This window comes from Drosophila eugracilis, unplaced genomic scaffold (genome assembly GCF_018153835.1).
Source record: "Drosophila eugracilis isolate 14026-0451.02 unplaced genomic scaffold, ASM1815383v1 contig_2155, whole genome shotgun sequence".
Classification (NCBI taxonomy): domain Eukaryota; kingdom Metazoa; phylum Arthropoda; class Insecta; order Diptera; family Drosophilidae; genus Drosophila; species Drosophila eugracilis.
In genome coordinates, this window is record NW_024573039.1 from 652,571 (window position 1) to 673,204 (window position 20,634).

Sequence of the window (20,634 nt, forward strand, 5' to 3'; positions counted from 1 at the left end):
AACTTAATTTTTTAGTCTGCACAGCGACGCATCCGAGCCATGATGCTATCAACAAATCCGCCACCAATAACCAAAAAACAAAAAGCTGCCAAAGAACAATTGCAACAACAGCAACAGAGCCTAGCCGGAGCTGCGACCAGCGGGTCCCAGCAGCAGCAACAGCAGCAGCCACAGTCGCCATCGCAACAGCAGGCGCTGCCGCCGCAATTGCATCATCAGCCTGTGTCATCGGCGTCGTCATCGTCGACGCCGCCTGCACACCATCAGCAGCAGGCGTCGACGGCAGCGACCACACACCAGTTGCAACAACAACAACAACAACAGCAGCAGCCATCGCCGCCGCCTGGCAATGCAAATGCGGCCGCAGCCCAGCAGCAGCAACAGCAGCTGGCGAGCTCACAACAGTAAGGAGGAGCAACTACCGATGGAGGAGAGACGGCGCCGCAGCAGCAACAACATAGGCAACATCAACAGCAGCAGCAGCAGCAGCAAGAGCAACAGCAACAGCGACAGCGCCAACAATAGCCAAGGCAGGGTTTTCTACTGTTGATACTACCTCCAACATACAACACACCCATAATCTATCCCACACACCGCAACCCAACAAGAACAACATCAACCAACCAACCAACCTACCACCACCCACAATTTACAACCCTATAATTACAAGCTAACCGTAGGCGCCACCTTTGTGCTGGCACAGGCGACGGCAAAAGTAAGCAAACATACCTGGAGCAGTAACATAAACAAAAATAAGAAACAAAATCATATACCTATAAAGAAATATATATATATATATATAAAGGGGCAACATACACATACAGAGACACAGTGAGCCGCGTGAAGAAGCTCTACTAGTTTATAACAGTGTATTGCAACTTTAACGAAGAAGAATTAACACCCAACAGTAGTTACACAGCAATAATAACAATCTTAATAACCAACAACATTCTTCATTTGCATACTAAGAAATAAAGAGAAAATGTTAAATAGAAAGCAGCAGCGCTATGTTGAAATCCAACCCCCCCCCATCCGCCCCCTTTAAACTTTGTGTTGTTGTTCTGTTAGGTGTCAAATCAGTTTTTGTGTGTCAGCTGAGCGTACGGCTTGGCCCGGCCCAAATAGTTTTCGTTTTCTCAAAGCGCAGTAAATCTTGAAATATTCATAAAGTTCTTAAAAGTCAAATAATATTCCCCACAACAACAACAACAACAACACAAAGGAGGGAGTTTAAGTAACTAAAGTGAAAACCCCCTAAAACAAATCTAATCCAAAACACACAAATTTGAATGCAAGAAAAATGGAAATTAATGGATAAAAAGATGAAGAGGAAAGTTTAGTAGTGTATGCGTTATATTTTTTTTAAATATATTTAACTATAAAGCGTTTATTTTTAATTATTTTTTTTTAAACAAAGATTTAGTAAGCCTATATTTAAGTGAAAAGATAAATAGAAGAAGGAGAATGAGAATGAGAAGAAGAAGTGAGCAAAGCGCAAGAGAATGAGATTGAGAATCAAGAGAAGGACAAACATATGTTTGAACCCAAAAATAACAACAACAAATTGTAACCAAGAAATATCAAAAAAGAGAAAAACAAAAATACAGACAAGGAAAATCAGAAAACTCAAAACGCGTCATTGTCAGAGAACACAAAAATATAACAATTTTGAGCCCAAAACAACTACAACAACAACAACAAAAACATCCAAAACAACAACAAGAACAACAAATGATGAAGAAAGTTTCCAACAAGCATACATTTCCGGGTTATAAAAACATGTATAACAGTTGATGCAACTGTTGGCGCCCCCTGACGTATGTTATACGTAGTATAACAGATTTCAAAACCCAAAAACCACCAAAAAGAAACTACAACAACTTATCTATATGTATACAAATATCGTTAAGAGAGAGAGCTATACGGATGGATCAGAGTGTGTAAATTGGGACTCTATTGATTAGATAGATAGGAAGGGATGTGGATGCAACGAGAGCGCAGCGAGAGCGTTATGTGCAGATATGCTTTACTGTACTGTACAGTTGTAAAATAGTTTTTTTCGATGCCTGAAAAGTTGTTTGTACGGATGAAAGGATGGAAATACGGAACTCGGAAGCCAGTCATTTTTTTTGCAAACGAAAATGAAGAGTTGTACAAGAATTGTTGAATTATACTTAGTAGGTGCGAAGAAGGAGAGGAAACAAATAGATGATGATAAACAAGAAGAATGAAAGTAGAGGAGAGAAGAGAAGAGAGTATAGGGAACGCTACAGCAAATGCAAGAGCGAGAGATAGTGTTAAAGAAACTATTGTAATGTGTTTGCCTTGAAATGAAAACAAAACCTATAAAAACTTAAAAACTTAAAACCTAAAAAAACTAAAAACCTAACTAGAAATGAAATAACGGTGCTGAAATGTTAATTTTTTTTAATCGATCGTTAACGTTAAGTGTTACGTTATAACGTTTGAGCGTGTATGAGAGACAAGCTGTTATACATGGATGGGACACTGCACTACATATATACACATCCCCAAAAAAACACACACATGAAAACGAACATAAACCCAAGCCAATCCAACCGAATCCAAATCAAACTCTAATTCATAGCCACAAAGCAATCAAAATATAACAAACCGAAGAATGCATTTCGTAGAGATGATAAAAGTAGTAGAGTAAAGCAGACAATATATAGAATATATATATATGATAGCCATAAACCATATGACCAAACACCATAGCTAGAGGCCGCAATCCAAGTAACTGAATCGGAGCAACAAACAATCAAACTACAATCTACTATATCTAACTACACACCAGCCAAAAAAAAAGAAAAAAACAAGCAACCAACAATATAGCAATAGCCCAATTTTGTGTTGTTTTTTTTTAAACTATTATCTATTAACTATTAACTAACCTTTTTTTTTTTTGTAACGTAAATATTTAACTAATTGATATAGATTCCATAGAGTTAATGTTACGAGATAGTTGGACCAAAATCCAAGACCCAAACCCCTGCGATCCACCACAACCCTTTTGTTTGTATAACACTTGCTTCGGAGGCAGACAGTTCCAAGACACCACACATGAGAAAACCTAAGCAAATTCAACATTTCGGCAAAGTAAACAGCAAATATTATAAAAAAAAAAAAAAAATTACAACATTTCGGTCAAACAACAAAATGAGAAGAAGTTAAAGGAAATGAAACTTTTGAGCGGCACATTATTTTGGATGAAAATAACATTTGAACAAAATTGTTTGGACAAAAAACTCAAAGCAAGCAAGAAGCGTGTACAAGCTTTAGGACAGACCAGTTTTTTCGAAATATCATTCACACTTTCTTTGTCCTTTTCGAAGAAGAAACAAACGAAATCAAAGCAGAAGTAGAAACTGAAACAGAAGCAGAAGCAGAAAAGATGATGAAATTTGAAGAAGATTGAAAAAGTAATTAAAATACCTCAATGTAAGTGCATTATCTTCTACAAAATGAAAACAAACAAAAAAAAAAAAAAAGAAATCAAATAACAAAACTAAAAACAGACTTGCGAAGCGTTAAAATGGATATAAAAAGCTAAAACATCCTTAAGAATGAGAAAGAAAAAAGGAATGAAAAACACAAGCCCTAAAATTTAAATGTAGATTTTAAGCAAACAATTAACAAGAACTATTAATGAAAAAAAAAACGAATCTAAACAGAAAACCAGAATCAGAATCAGAAACAGAAACAGAATCAGAAACAAACATTGGAGAAGGCATATCACCAGGTCACTAAATCACTAAGAAAAACCTAAAAGAACCTTCTAAAAAAAACAAAGACAAAACCCAAAGGCCAATGGATCCTTTTCGATAAGTTTCTGTGAGCCAAAAAACCAAAAAACCAAAACCAATCGATATCGAAATCGAAAAAAGCACACAGCAAACAATCACTCACCCACCAAAAAGAAGCCCTACGCGAAATAGTTTTGGGTCGAACTCCTCCCCACCACCCAGACCATATATACTATACTACTATATGTATGTTATGTACCATAATACCAACCTGATGATGTAGCAGATCAATCCATAATCGAGGGTTAACTGAGATATAGGAGCAGGAAGGAAGAGAGAGAGAGAGAGAGAGAGAGCGTTTAGGAGGGAAGTGTATATAAGAATGTTGCTGGGCATTGGCATTGATTTTTTATATCCAAGAATCAAGCCGCTATATATGTATATATATATGCGATATATATGTGTATGTTGAGAAATGCGTGACATTTTGTTTTGTTATACTTAAGAATCTATATATATATATATATATATATGTATATATCTTTATACATACATATATATATATATATATATATGTATTTAAATCTAATAAATTTTGCCACTTGTTTATAACGAATAATTATTCTAATATCATTTTTTTTAATATTTTTTCCATTGAAAAATGTCCAAAGTTGTCATTATTAAAGACCTATAATACATATACATATATATCTATATATAGACATGTGGAACTATGCTTAAAGACGATATTTATAAAGAAAGAACGAGCGGAATTTTTCTAAAAGATTCCAAAAAAAAAGGAAGAAAGAAAGAACAAAGAAATGAAAATTATTATTCCAAATGCTGAATCAAAGAAAAGTCAGATCGATTGTAAGGGACGAGTTAATAATTTAGCTATAGCTCTGGTTTATTTTGACGGGGGGTTTTTTTTTAAATAAACACGTTAAAAAATATACATAATATAATAATTGAGGAAAAAGATCGATGAAAAACAACTGAAAAATAAAACAACTTGTGAGTTAGCGTGCGCGTTAAAAACGAAAACAAAGATAAGGATAAAGATAATTGATAATGATGAAAACTCAGTTGAAAAACGAAAAGAGAGAGAGAGAGAGATAAAGAGAGAGAGAGCAAAGAACGAAAGAGAGTGGAAAGCGATTGTGAGCAGTGTGAAAAGCAGAAACGAAATTATTTTTTAGTATTTAGAGGCTATTTTATATCGTTATTAAAGCAGGTAGGAGAGTGAGGCAACGGTTAGGATGAGAGCAAGATTAGGGGAGAACAACCAGAGAACTAAAAGTGGAAAAGCGGAAAATGAATGGCAGAGCAAGTTCAATTTGAAGCCCGCCCAATGGGAAATCGGAAATCGGAAAAGCTGTACAAAAAAAAAAAAAACAGAAAGTTCAAACTCGAAAAACCAGAACTAACTCTGGCATGGATGTAGGCAGCATTTCTCAAAAATCCCAAAAAGTACAGTCGCCACCAAATGTACAAAGCATTTTCTTTTTGAGTACAATCAACTAACAAGGTTGCTAACGTTTTGCATTTTACTACTAACAATTTTCCAGTTTCTAAACTTTCAAAAACACTTTTCCAAGCCCACCATCCATGCCTATGATTTTGTGCAGTTTTTTTCCAACCCGAAAATGTAAACTTGAAAGGTCCCGTTGAGGTGAGAGAAGGAGAAAAAAAAAGTGGGGAAAAGAGAAAAATAATAATGAGAAAAGTACTTTTTTGTGTTGTAAGTTGTGCCAAGTACTGATAACGTTTAAGGTGTGATAAACTCGTTTTTAAATTTAACAACTATTTAAACTATAAAAACTACTTACTAAAACAAAACAAAAAAAAATTAAAATTTATTAAAAAAAAAACACTTATTATTTAAAAACAACAACAAGAACATCTACGAAAATGAAATGCTTTTGATGTACATTTTATACACAAACACACAGACACGCGCAAGAACCAATACACACACTCACACACACACACAAACACCAACCCACAAAAGTACTTTGACAGCCGATTATATCTTTGAGAAATAAAAAAGGAAAAGACAGGAAGTAAAAACCCTAGAAAACATCAGTTAAAAGAAAAAGAATCAACAATTTGCTTTGCTACCGAAATTCTGAAGGTTTAGTTTAACTTTGATTTCTAAATATAATTTAACATTAAAACAACAACAACAACAACAACAAAAAACACAAGTTTGTACTCTTTAAAAAAAAAACAAATGCAGTAAAAAAACGATTTGAAAATGAAAGGACAAAGAGCCAATCGATGTCGATGAACAAAGCAAAAAAGAAACGATAAACTCTTTACAAGCATAAACACAAAAATGTTATGAAACGCGGACTAAGGGAAGAGAACTTTTTTAAAAAGGAATATTTTTTTATATATGTACATATATATAAATATTTACAAAGGAGAAACTAATCGAGAGGAAGGGAAAAACGTTTTTAGCGGTACAAACATGAGTACAAATCAAGTTTTATTATTTTTTAAACGATATATACTTTTTTTTTTTTGTCTATTATGAGGAGGGGAATTTTTACCTATCGGATGGAGTTTTCTTTAGGCATATACAAAAACAAAAACAAAAAAAGAAACAAGAAGGATGGAATTGTTTTTTTTTTTCTTCAATTGTTAGGCGCGTAGAAGTTAGAAAGAGACAGCAGCAGCAGAGACAGAGGGAAAGAGATAGAGAGAAAGCGAGTTGATTAAATGAGACATTCTATTAAAGCGAAGATAAGGTTTAACGATAGGGATAACGATAAAAAGCGAGTTTAACCATAAGTCCAGCTTGACAGCCGAACAGCCAGGAGCAGAAAACAGATAACAGCAAACATAGAAAGCAGAAAGCAGAAAGCAGAAGAACAGCCAGAGAACCGTTAGCCACGCAGAGAAGAAAGCAGAGCAAATAGCCCAAAAAGCCAAGCCGCCACTCACACAGTGAAAATGAGAATATATATATATATATATTGTATAATGAAAATCGCAAGTGAAAAGAACGTACGTAAAAAACTAAACCGATAATAAGAGGATTTAAGGCAATCCTAGTGAAGATAAAACAGCACAAAAATTTAATCGATACAAATTGGGGGTTCATTATTTTTTTAGTTTCGAAAAGAAAAAAAATTTGGACGCAAAATCAGCCAGAATCCAGAGCAGCCGGAAAACGAAAACAAGAAGCAAGAATATTAGTCAGGAAGACAGGCAGTAAAAAGATCTTAGGAAACGTAAATCCAACTCAACCTGAAAAACGACACAAAAAGCCACTCAAATTTGAAAAATCAACTGCAGAACGCAAGGAATGAAACAGAGGAACGCTTGAAAAACGCAACGCAAGCGATTCCCATAAAACTAAAAAACTACAAAACAACAACAAGAACAAGCTAAAATGAAAATCCAACAAAACGCAGCAAAAAGCGACTAAAACTAAAACTAAACTAAAACCGAAACTGAATATAACAATTTTTTGAAAAAAGCGAAAACATGAAATACAACTTTCAACATTTACTATATATTTTTAGCATTTAAGATCCAAAAAAAAAATGAAATGGAAGAAAAACAAAAACCTATTGTGTCAGCCGTAAGAAAAATGTACTAAAAAGTTTACACACACACACAAACACACTCTTAAAAAAAATCATAAAAAATCTTACAAAATGAAACCCAAAAAAAAAAAAACAAAACGATTAAGCATTTAACTAAAAATGAAAAGCAAACACCCAACAACCGAGGGGAAGAAGAGGAGACCCTAAAAGTTTTGAATACACAACCGCCCCCCTCCCCCCCTAGAACACACAAACACACACAAGATTCTTAATGTAAAATTCGATATGAAAACCCTACTACTATTCGTAATGTAAATGTACAATAGCAACCACACAGCATCAAGCATTCATCAAAATGATGTAATGATGTAGACAATGCATTGGAACGAAACGAAAAACGATAAAAAAATAAAAAAGAAATAAGAGGATAGGAAGGTTAAGGAAAGGAGAGCAAACGAAACGAGACAGAATGAGATGAAAAAAAAAGAGGGAAAAAAAAAGCGAAACTAGTTCAAAGATTTCTCTTTGCCCCCGCGAACCACACTGAGCTTTGTTTGTTTGTTTTTGTACATTTCAAGCATTTTAAATATATATACTTATATATATATATTTGATAGTCCTTATTTAATATTATTCATATATATATATAAACTATACATATATTTTTTTATTGTTTCGATTTGTAATAGATTATATACGGTAATCAACTGGAGACTGAGCTACAACATATATTTAGTTACCGTTATATTTATTGCAAAGACACACACTCACACACCCCACACTAAAACACACACCCATACACTACCACCACTACCAACCACATGCAACATCAAACTATATCCTAACCACCCACTAACACTAACTCTAATAAGAAGGGAAAAAAGTAAAAATTAAAAAAAAAAAACAATAATCTATAAACCATAACCATACTTAACTATAAAAGAAAAATTAATGAATCGATAAACTTGGCGTTGTGTAGAAAGTTTATTGGATTTTATTTTGGCATCTTTGAAATGATTTCCGAATGATTTTGTTTACTACCCATATATACATATACATATATGGGAATATCAACGATTCCCGCTTATTTACTTTGATTAATTTTATAATTTTGTTGTTGTGTATTTCATTTTGCCGCCCTCGTCACCCCATCAAAAAAAAAAACACTATACCCCAAAATAACCTATATAACCCCCCCTTTCACTACATCCCCCCTTTATCGTCCATCCAGCGTATGGTTTGCCTGTGTGATAGTAGTTTATAATTAAAACCATCCGCTGGACATCCCCTTGGAAACACCCCCACCCAGAACACCCCAATCACCCCCTATCATACTCCCATCCCCCCATCCATATCATCATTTTTTCAATTTTTGAACGGCGAGCAAACTATATAGAAACCACTTTACACATAAACTAAATAAACTAAATCTTAAACAAAAAAAAAAAAAAACACATAAAATTAAAGATGAAAACATACAAAAAAAAAAAAAGTACTACACTATTCTTACATTAATTATTTTTAAATTTATCTTTATCTTTACCTAAATTAGTTTAGAGCTTTTTTTTTGCGTCGTCTACATTTTACAAATTAAGTTCATTTAATCTACGCATAATCTACATGAGGATGATGTGACGACACAGGATGTATCTACATTGTACATTGTATCTACATTACAGAGCTAAAATATCTATAAATATTATAAATATAACAAAAAAAGAGTAAAATATTATTAAAAAAACCACAAAAAAAACAAACAATTTTTTCGTTTTTTTCTTATTTGATTTCCGTTGTAGTTCAGCACTTTATTGATTTTCAGTTTGGTTTTGATTTTTGTCTTGATTCCGACTCCGATCGGTTTTAACTCCGATCCTTAAGTAGTACCGATGTCCCGATGTTCCCAATCGTTTCGAGAGGCTTTCGATGTTGTCCACACCAGTAAATCCCTAAACAAACAGTCGTCTAAATTATGAATTTAATGTGAATTTACCAAAAAAAAAAAAATAAAAACAAAAACAAAATAAGAAAGCGGTCAGATAAATTCGAATTGCGTGTGAGTACATAGATGTATACCTAAACTAAACTACACCGATCATATATATGGAGTACACTAAACTAACATAACCTAAAGTAAACTACTAAAGTAAAGAATAAAGAATAAATGAATGAATTAACTACCTCAGCTTTGAATATTTCTATAGAAATGTTATTAAATGTATTTGAAAAGCGTAAGAAATATACAAACAATGCCGCCAGATGGAAATTGAACAAAAACAATGTCAAAGAATACAAGTTTTAGAGCTGCATTTATATAGTATCAGATCGATAAGGAGAACATACAAACAAAATCGAAAATCGAAAAACAAAACCAAAAACCAAAAAAAAAAAAAAATATATTAAGTGTACGTTTTGCATATTCCTATATAGTTAACTAAACGTAAAAGTCACATGGGTAAACTTGAATACTACTATAACAATAATTTTGCGTCCATTTTTGTTGTTTTTCCTATACAAGAAAAAAGAAAAAAGTTGACAAAACTAAAAACCAAAAAAAAAATAAAAAAAATACACAAAAAATAGGAGAAGGATGGAATGAAAGCTATATGCCCATTACATTTGTATAACTGTCTTTTTTAACCGCAAGCAAACAGGCAAATTGCTATCACAAAATCGGTACACGATAACCAATACTATATATCAAATATCCACTCTGTGTATGTTTTGTATCTGCCATGGAATGTGTACCCGAGAAATAAGCTAGATAACCAAGTAAAGGACATGCATAAATAGGCTAAAGCAGAAATGTTTCGTCATAGTTTAGAGGCCCCAGTATTTACTAGCGTTTGTACTTTGCATTTGTTTACCCCTAAAATCCAAATCTCCAAATCTACAGAAATGCAAATTTAATCACAACCCCCCCCCCAAAAAAAAAAACCCCCACAAAATCCTAGTATACTGGCCAGCCCCCAGGGTACTGATCCAAGAACTAATATATATATATACATAGGTGTATACATAACATAAACTAATCTGCGTAAGATGTTTTCCCCAATTTCGGTGTAACTAAATGTTAATTGCTAGCGCTCAATACGAAATAACCGTATACAAAACCCACATTCAGCGAGAAAATTAAGAAAGACACAAAGCTTGCTAAATTGTATCCCAAGGCCAAGGAAAATATTAGAAAACAAGCTATACAAACTAAACCCAAATACAATTTTGTGAACATGTGAAAAACAAATCGAAAAGAAATTTACTCAATAAATGATTTTTCGTATATAAGAATTATTGGACTCACTTCGATTTGGGTTGGGGTCTCCTTTTATCTTAAAAATTAAATTAAATTTTTTCTGTGCAATGGCTAAATAACTGATTTTTTCTTTTGGCAGCAGACATTCGTTGCCGTTTCTTAGCTCTAACTTCAATCCGCAAAACAAAGACTCTTTTTACTTTTTACTTACTTTTTTCGTTACTCCTCTGATTTGTTGCTGCGAGGGCTGAGTTAATGGATAAAAAATCAGGAAACCCATTTTTAACAGAAACTTTCAATACCATGTTTAGTTTTTTAGCTCTTACTCGGCCAAAACAAGACGCACAGCAAAAAGAACGACTGTTTTGTGCTGCTAACGACCAACACTTACTAACCCTTTCACTCGTTTTTCGATTTTGGGAAAGTCAATTTTGGCCCAAATTTCGCATTTTTGATAAGGGGTACCATCATCAAAATTTTCAAAAATGGGCCGAAAATGAAGTTTTCCAGCATTGAATGCAAACCAATTGGGAATCATGGCAATCAAATTACGAGCCCTACGAGGTATTACATTCCTCATTTGGACCATATTTGGCTGTGCTATGGCCAAGGAACAGATTTTTGTTGTGCCCAAAGTTATACTACGTCTTTTGACAGCAGAGAGGCCGGCTTTGTTGCCGTTGCTTAGCTCTAACTTTGTCAAAACAAGCCGCATGGCTATACCAATGACTGCTTTATGCAGCTAACAGCCAAAACTTAACACCCCTTTACTTACTTTTTTCGTTACTCCTCTGATTTGTTGCTGCGAGGGCTGAGTTAATGGATAAAAAGTCAGGAAACCCAATTTTAACAGAAACTTTCAATACCATGTTCAGTTTTTTAGCTCTTACTCGGCCAAAACAAGACGCCCAGCAAAAAGAACGGCTGTTTTGTGCTGCTAACGACCAACACTTACTACCCCTATCACTCGTTTTTCGATTTTGGGAAAGTCAATTTTGGCCCAAATTTCGCATTTTTGATAAGGGGTACCATCATCAAAATTTTCAAAAATGGGCCGAAAATGAAGTTTCCCAGCATTGAATGCAAACCAATTGGGAATCATGGCAATCAAATTACGAGCCCTACGAGGTATTACATTCCTCATTTGGGCCATTTTTGGCTGAGCAATGGCTAAAAAACTGATTTTTTTGTGCTCAAAATCAAGTATACGCCTATTGACTGCAGAGATCCCGGTTTCGTCGCGGTTCCTAAGCTCTAACTTTGTCAAAACAAGCCGCATGGCTAAACTAATGACTGTTTTATGCAGCTAACAACCAACACTTTAAGGCCCTATACCCACTTTTTACATTAGTCTACTGCTCTTTTGCTGCGAGGGCTGATTTAAAGGCTAAAAAATCAGAGATCCCGGTTTCGTCGCGGTTCCTAAGCTCTAACTTTGTCAAAACAAGCCACATGGCTAAACTAATGACTGTTTTATGCAGCTAACAACCAAAACTTAACACCCCTTTACTTACTTTTTTCGTTACTCCTCTGATTTGTTGCTGCGAGGGCTGAGTTAATGGATAAAAAGTCAGGAAACCCAATTTTAACAGAAACTTTCAATACCATGTTCAGTTTTTTAGCTCTTACTCGGCCAAAACAAGACGCACAGCAAAAAGAACGGCTGTTTTGTGCTGCTAACGACCAACACTTACTACCCCTATCACTCGTTTTTCGATTTTGGGAAAGTCAATTTTGGCCCAAATTTCGCATTTTTGATAAGGGGTACCATCATCAAAATTTTCAAAAATGGGCCGAAGATGAAGTTTGCCAGCATTGAATGCAAACCAATTGGGAATCATGGCAATCAAATTAGGAGCCCTACGAGGTATTACATTCCTCATTTGGACCATTTTTGGCTGAGCAATGTCTAAAAAACTGATTTTTTTGTGCTCAAAATCAAGTATACGCCTATTGACTGCAGAGATCCCGGTTTCGTCGCGGTTCCTAAGCTCTAACTTTGTCAAAACAAGACGCATTGCCAAAACAATGACTGTTTTATGCAGCTAACAACCAACACTTTAAGCCCCTATACCCACTTTTTACATTAGTCTACTGCTCTTTTGCTGCGAGGGCTGATTTAAAGGCTAAAAAATCAGAGATCCCGGTTTCGTCGCGGTTCCTAAGCTCTAACTTTGTCAAAACAAGCCACATGGCTAAACTAATGACTGTTTTATACAGCTAACAACCAAAACTTAACACCCCTTTACTTACTTTTTTCGTTACTCCTCTGATTTGTTGCTGCGAGGGCTGAGTTAATGGATAAAAAGTCAGGAAACCCATTTTTAACAGAAACTTTCAATACCATGTTCAGTTTTTTAGCTCTTACTCGGCCAAAACAAGACGCACAGCAAAAAGAACGACTGTTTTGTGCTGCTAACGACCGACACTAACCACCCCCATCACTCGTTTTTCGATTTTGGGAAAGTCAATTTTGGCCCAAATTTCGCATTTTTGATAAGGGGTACCATCATCAAAATTTTCAAAAATGGGCCGAAGATGAAGTTTCCCAGCATTGAATGCAAACCAATTGAGAATCATGGCAATCAAATTACGAGCCCTACGAGGTATTACATTCCTCATTTGGACCATTTTTGGCTGAGCAATGGCTAAAAAACTGATTTTTTTGTGCTCAAAATCAAGTATACGCCTATTGACTGCAGAGATCCCGGTTTCGTCGCGGTTCCTAAGCTCTAACTTTGTCAAAACAAGACGCATTGCCAAAACAATGACTGTTTTATGCAGCCAACAACCAACACTTTAAGCCCCTATACCCACTTTTTACATTAGTCTACTGCTCTTTTGCTGCGAGGGCTGATTTAAAGGCTAAAAAATCAAAATTCAATATTGGTTGATGTTTTTTAGCTCTTTGGAAAGTCAATTAAATAACTGGAATACAAGACGCACAGCTAAAGGAACGACTGTTTTATGCAGCTAACAACCAAACCTTACCATCCCTTTACTTACTTTTTTCGTTACTCCTCTGATTTGTTGCTGCGAGGGCTGAGTTAATGGATAAAAAGTCAGGAAACCCAATTTTAACAGAAACTTTCAATACCATGTTCAGTTTTTTAGCTCTTACTCGGCCAAAACAAGACGCACAGCAAAAAGAACGACTGTTTTGTGCTGCTAACGACCGACACTAACCACCCCCATCACTCGTTTTTCGATTTTGGGAAAGTCAATTTTGGCTCAAATTTCGCATTTTTGATAAGGGGTACCATCATCAAAATTTTCAAAAATGGGCCGAAGATGAAGTTTCCCAGCATTGAATGCAAACCAATTGAGAATCATGGCAATCAAATTACGAGCCCTACGAGGTATTACATTCCTCATTCAGACCATTTTTGGCTCTGCTATGCCCAAAAGACTGATTTTTTGCCGCCCAAAATCAAGTATACGTCTTCTGACAGCAGAGATTCCGCTTTTGTTGCAGTCTCTTAGCTCTAACTTTGTCAAAACAAGACGCATTGCCAAAACAATGACTGTTTTATGCAGCTAACAACCAACACTTTAAGCCCCTATACCCACTTTTTACATTAGTCTACTGCTCTTTTGCTGCGAGGGCTGATTTAAAGGCTAAAAAATCAGAGATCCCGGTTTCGTCGCGGTTCCTAAGCTCTAACTTTGTCAAAACAAGCCGCATGGCTATACCAATGACTGTTTTATGCAGCTAACAACCAAAACTTAACACCCCTTTACTTACTTTTTTCGTTACTCCTCTGATTTGTTGCTGCGAGGGCTGAGTTAATGGATAAAAAATCAGGAAACCCATTTTTAACAGAAACTTTCAATACCATGTTCAGTTTTTTAGCTCTTACTCGGCCAAAACAAGACGCACAGCCAAAAGAACGACTGTTTTGTGCTGCTAACGACCACCACTTACTACCCCTATCACTCGTTTTTCGATTTTGGGAAAGTCAATTTTGGCCCAAATTTCGCATTTTTGATAAGGGGTACCATCATCAAAATTTTCAAAAATGGGCCGAAGATGAAGTTTCCCAGCATTGAATGCAAACCAATTGAGAATCATGGCAATCAAATTACGAGCCCTACGAGGTATTACATTCCTCATTTGGACCATTTTTGGCTGAGCAATGGCTAAAAAACTGATTTTTTTGTGCTCAAAATCAACTATACGCCTATTGACTGCAGAGATCCCGGTTTCGTCGCGGTTCCTAAGCTCTAACTTTGTCAAAACAAGCCGCATTGCCAAAACAATGACTGTTTTATGAGCAACCAACCTTTCCCCTTCCCTTTTTTCTCTGTCTTTGGGGCTTTTAAGGCTAAAATCAATTCTTTTGTTTTTAGCTTATTGTAACGCACAGCTAAAGGAACGACTGTTTTATGCAGCTAACAACCAAAACTTAACACCCCTTTACTTACTTTTTTCGTTACTCCTCTGATTTGTTGCTGCGAGGGCTGAGTTAATGGATAAAAAGTCAGGAAACCCAATTTTAACAGAAACTTTCAATACCATGTTCAGTTTTTTAGCTCTTACTCGGCCAAAACAAGACGCACAGCAAAAAGAACAGCTGTTTTGTGCTGCTAACGACCACCACTTACTACCCCTATCACTCGTTTTTCGATTTTGGGAAAGTCAATTTTGGCTCAAATTTCGCATTTTTGATAAGGGGTACCATCATCAAAATTTTCAAAAATGGGCCGAAGATGAAGTTTCCCAGCATTGAATGCAAACCAATTGAGAATCATGGCAATCAAATTACGAGCCCTACGAGGTATTACATTCCTCATTCAGACCATTTTTGGCTCTGCTATGCCCAAAAGACTGATTTTTTGCCGCCCAAAATCAAGTATACGTCTTCTGACAGCAGAGATTCCGCTTTTGTTGCAGTCTCTTAGCTCTAACTTTGTCAAAACAAGACGCATTGCCAAAACAATGACTGTTTTATGCAGCTAACAACCAACACTTTAAGCCCCTATACCCACTTTTTACATTAGTCTACTGCTCTTTTGCTGCGAGGGCTGATTTAAAGGCTAAAAAATCAGAGATCCCGGTTTCGTCGCGGTTCCTAAGCTCTAACTTTGTCAAAACAAGCCACATGGCTAAACTAATGACTGTTTTATGCAGCTAACAACCAAAACTTAACACCCCTTTACTTACTTTTTTCGTTACTCCTCTGATTTGTTGCTGCGAGGGCTGAGTTAATGGATAAAAAATCAGGAAACCCATTTTTAACAGAAACTTTCAATACCATGTTTAGTTTTTTAGCTCTTACTCGGCCAAAACAAGACGCACAAAAAAAAGAACGACTGTTTTGTGCTGCTAACGACCACCACTTACTACCCCTATCACTCGTTTTTCGATTTTGGGAAAGTCAATTTTGGCCCAAATTTCGCATTTTTGATAAGGGGTACCATCATCAAAATTTTCAAAAATGGGCCGAAGATGAAGTTTCCCAGCATTGAATGCAAACCAATTGAGAATCATGGCAATCAAATTACGAGCCCTACGAGGTATTACATTCCTCATTTGGACCATTTTTGGCTGAGCAATGGCTAAAAAACTGATTTTTTTGTGCTCAAAATCAAGTATACGCCTATTGACTGCAGAGATCCCGGTTTCGTCGCGGTTCCTAAGCTCTAACTTTGTCAAAACAAGCCGCATGGCTAAACTAATGACTGTTTTATGCAGCTAACAACCAACACTTTAAGCCCCTATACCCACTTTTTACATTAGTCTACTGCTCTTTTGCTGCGAGGGCTGATTTAAAGGCTAAAAAATCAGAGATCCGGTTTCGTCGCGGTTCCTAAGCTCTAACTTTGTCAAAACAAGCCACATGGCTAAACTAATGACTGTTTTATACAGCTAACAACCAAAACTTAACACCCCTTTACTTACTTTTTTCGTTACTCCTCTGATTTGTTGCTGCGAGGGCTGAGTTAATGGATAAAAAGTCAGGAAACCCAATTTTAACAGAAACTTTCAATACCATGTTCAGTTTTTTAGCTCTTACTCGGCCAAAACAAGACGCACACCAAAAAGAACAGCTGTTTTGTGCTGCTAACGACCACCACTTACTACCCCTATCACTCGTTTTTCGATTTTGGGAAAGTCAATTTTGGCCCAAATTTCGCATTTTTGATAAGGGGTACCATCATCAAAATTTTCAAAAATGGGCCGAAGATGAAGTTTCCCAGCATTGAATGCAAACCAATTGAGAATCATGGCAATCAAATTACGAGCCCTACGAGGTATTACATTCCTCATTTGGACCATATTTGGCTGAGCAATGGCTAAAAAACTGATTTTTTTGTGCTCAAAATCAAGTATACGCCTATTGACTGCAGAGATCCCGGTTTCGTCGCGGTTCCTAAGCTCTAACTTTGTCAAAACAAGCCGCATGGCTAAACTAATGACCGTTTTATGCAGCTAACAACCAACACTTTAAGCCCCTATACCCACTTTTTACATTAGTCTACTGCTCTTTTGCTGCGAGGGCTGATTTAAAGGCTAAAAAATCAAAATTCAATATTGGTTGATGTTTTTTAGCTCTAGCTTGGTCAATACAAGACGCACAGCTAAAGGAACGACTGTTTTATGCAGCTAACGAACAAAACTTAATACCCCTTTACTTACTTTTTTCGTTACTCCTCTGATTTGTTGCTGCGAGGGCTTAGTTAATGGATAAAAAATCAGGAAACCCATTTTTAACAGAAACTTTCAATACCATGTTTAGTTTTTTAGCTCTTACTCGGCCAAAACAAGACGCACAGCAAAAAGAACGGCTGTTTTGTGCTGCTAACGACCACCACTTACTACCCCTATCACTCGTTTTTCGATTTTGGGAAAGTCAATTTTGGCTCAAATTTCGCATTTTTGATAAGGGGTACCATCATCAAAATTTTCAAAAATGGGCCGAAGATGAAGTTTCCCAGCATTGAATGCAAACCAATTGAGAATCATGGCAATCAAATTACGAGCCCTACGAGGTATTACATTCCTCATTTGGACCATATTTGGCTGAGCAATGGCTAAAAAACTGATTTTTTTGTGCTCAAAATCAAGTATACGCCTATTGACTGCAGAGATCCCGGTTTCGTCGCGGTTCCTAAGCTCTAACTTTGTCAAAACAAGACGCATTGCCAAAACAATGACTGTTTTATGCAGCCAACAACCAACACTTTAAGCCCCTATACCCACTTTTTACATTAGTCTACTGCTCTTTTGCTGCGAGGGCTGATTTAAAGGCTAAAAAATCAAAATTCAATATTGGTTGATGTTTTTTAGCTCTAGCTTGGTCAATACAAGACGCACAGCTAAACGAACGACTGTTTTATGCAGCTAACAACCAAAACTTAACACCCCTTTACTTACTTTTTTCGTTACTCCTCTGATTTGTTGCTGCGAGGGCTGAGTTAATGGATAAAAAATCAGGAAACCCATTTTTAACAGAAATTTTCAATACCATGTTTAGTTTTTTAGCTCTTACTCGGCCAAAACAAGACGCACAGCAAAAAGAACGACTGTTTTGTGCTGCTAACGACCACCACTTACTACCCCTATCACTCGTTTTTCGATTTTGGGAAAGTCAATTTTGGCCCAAATTTCGCATTTTTGATAAGGGGTACCATCATCAAAATTTTCAAAAATGGGCCGAAGATGAAGTTTCCCAGCATTGAATGCAAACCAATTGAGAATCATGGCAATCAAATTACGAGCCCTACGAGGTATTACATTCCCCATTTGGGCCATTTTTGGCTGAGCAATGGCTAAAAAACTGATTTTTTTGTGCTCAAAATCAAGTATACGCCTATTGACTGCAGAGATCCCGGTTTCGTCGCGGTTCCTAAGCTCTAACTTTGTCAAAACAAGACGCATTGCCAAAACAATGACTGTTTTATGCAGCCAACAACCAACACTTTAAGCCCCTATACCCACTTTTTACATTAGTCTACTGCTCTTTTGCTGCGAGGGCTGATTTAAAGGCTAAAAAATCAAAATTCAATATTGGTTTGATGTTTTTTAGCTCTAGCTTTGTCAAAACAAGACGCACAGGCTAAACGAATGACTGTTTTATGCAGCTAACAACCAAAACTTAACAGCCCTTTACTTACTTTTTTCGTTTCTCCTCTGATTTGTTGCTGCGAGGGCTGAGTTAATGGATAAAAAGTCAGGAAACCCAATTTTAACAGAAACTTTCAATACCATGTTTAGTTTTTTAGCTCTTACTCGGCCAAAACAAGACGCACAGCAAAAAGAACGACTGTTTTGTGCTGCTAACGACCACCACTTACTACCCCTATCACTCGTTTTTCGATTTTGGGAAAGTCAATTTTGGCTCAAATTTCGCATTTTTGATAAGGGGTACCATCATCAAAATTTTCAAAAATGGGCCGAAGATGAAGTTTCCCAGCATTGAATGCAAACCAATTGAGAATCATGGCAATCAAATTACGAGCCCTACGAGGTATTACATTCCTCATTTGGACCATATTTGGCTGAGCAATGGCTAAAAAACTGATTTTTTTGTGCTCAAAATCAAGTATACGCCTATTGACTGCAGAGATCCCGGTTTCGTCGCGGTTCCTAAGCTCTAACTTTGTCAAAACAAGCCGCATGGCTATACCAATGACTGTTTTATGCAGCTAACAACCAACACTTTGCCCTCCTTTAATTCTACTGTTTTCGGGGTGTTTAGAAGGAATTTTTTTTGTAATTGTTTTTGCGCTAACAACAAACTTAACACCCCTTTACTTACTTTTTTCGTTACTCCTCTGATTTGTTGCTGCGAGGGCTGAGTTAATGGATAAAAAATCAGGAAACCCATTTTTAACAGAAACTTTCAATACCATGTTTAGTTTTTTAGCTCTTACTCGGCCAAAACAAGACGCACAGCAAAAAGAACGGCTGTTTTGTGCTGCTAACGACCACCACTTACTACCCCTATCACTCGTTTTTCGATTTTGGGAAAGTCAATTTTGGCTCAAATTTCGCATTTTTGATAAGGGGTACCATCATCAAAATTTTCAAAAATGGGCCGAAGATGAAGTTTCCCAGCATTGAATGCAAACCAATTGAGAATCATGGCAATCAAATTACGAGCCCTACGAGGTATTACATTCCTCATTTGGACCATATTTGGCTGAGCAATGGCTAAAAAACTGATTTTTTTGTGCTCAAAATCAAGTATACGCCTATTGACTGCAGAGATCCCGGTTTCGTCGCGGTTCCTAAGCTCTAACTTTGTCAAAACAAGACGCATTGCCAAAACAATGACTGTTTTATGCAGCCAACAACCAACACTTTAAGCCCCTATACCCACTTTTTACATTAGTCTACTGCTCTTTTGCTGCGAGGGCTGATTTAAAGGCTAAAAAATCAAAATTCAATATTGGTTGATGTTTTTTAGCTCTAGCTTGGTCAATACAAGACGCACAGCTAAAGGAACGACTGTTTTGTGCTGCTAACAACCAAAATTTAACACCCCTTTACTTACTTTTTTCGTTACTCCTCTGATTTGTTGCTGCGAGGGCTGAGTTAATGGCTAAAGAATCAGGAAACCCATTTTTAACAGAAATTTTCAATACCATGTTTAGTTTTTTAGCTCTTATTCGGCCAAAACAAGACGCACAGCAAAAAGAACGACTGTTTTGTGCTGCTAACGACCACCACTTACACCCTTACTCTTTCTTTTGGGATCATCTTCGTTTTTCGATTTTGGGCCTAAAAGAAAAGATCAATTTTTGGCTCAAACGCTTTTCGCATTTTTGGAATCAATTTTGGCAAATTTGCATTTTTGATAAGGGGTACCATCATCAAAATTTTCAAAAATGGGCCGAAGATGAAGTTTCCCAGCATTGAATGCAAACCAATTGAGAATCATGGCAATCAAATTACGAGCCCTACGAGGTATTACATTCCTCATTTGGACCATATTTCGCTGAGCAATGGCTAAAAAACTGATTTTTTTGTGCTCAAAATCAAGTATACGCCTATTGACTGCAGAGATCCCGGTTTCGTCGCGGTTCCTAAGCTCTAACTTTGTCAAAACAAGCC

At 36.3% G+C, this 20,634-nt stretch overlaps 1 protein-coding gene across 11 annotated transcripts in view; it reads left to right on the forward strand.

The window, feature by feature from the left end:
• Positions 1-3,820, forward strand: part of LOC108117593 (insulin-like growth factor 2 mRNA-binding protein 1) — a 36,047-nt gene extending 32,227 nt beyond the window's left edge. For all 11 annotated transcript variants that reach the window (XM_017230098.2, XM_041818376.1, XM_041818379.1 and 8 more), the window contains one exon: positions 16-3,820. In XM_017230098.2, the coding sequence (XP_017085587.1) occupies positions 16-408 (393 nt within the window). In that variant the 3' untranslated portion in view covers positions 409-3,820. The remainder of the gene's footprint in view (positions 1-15) is intronic.
• Positions 3,821-20,634: the final 16,814 nt, after the last annotated feature.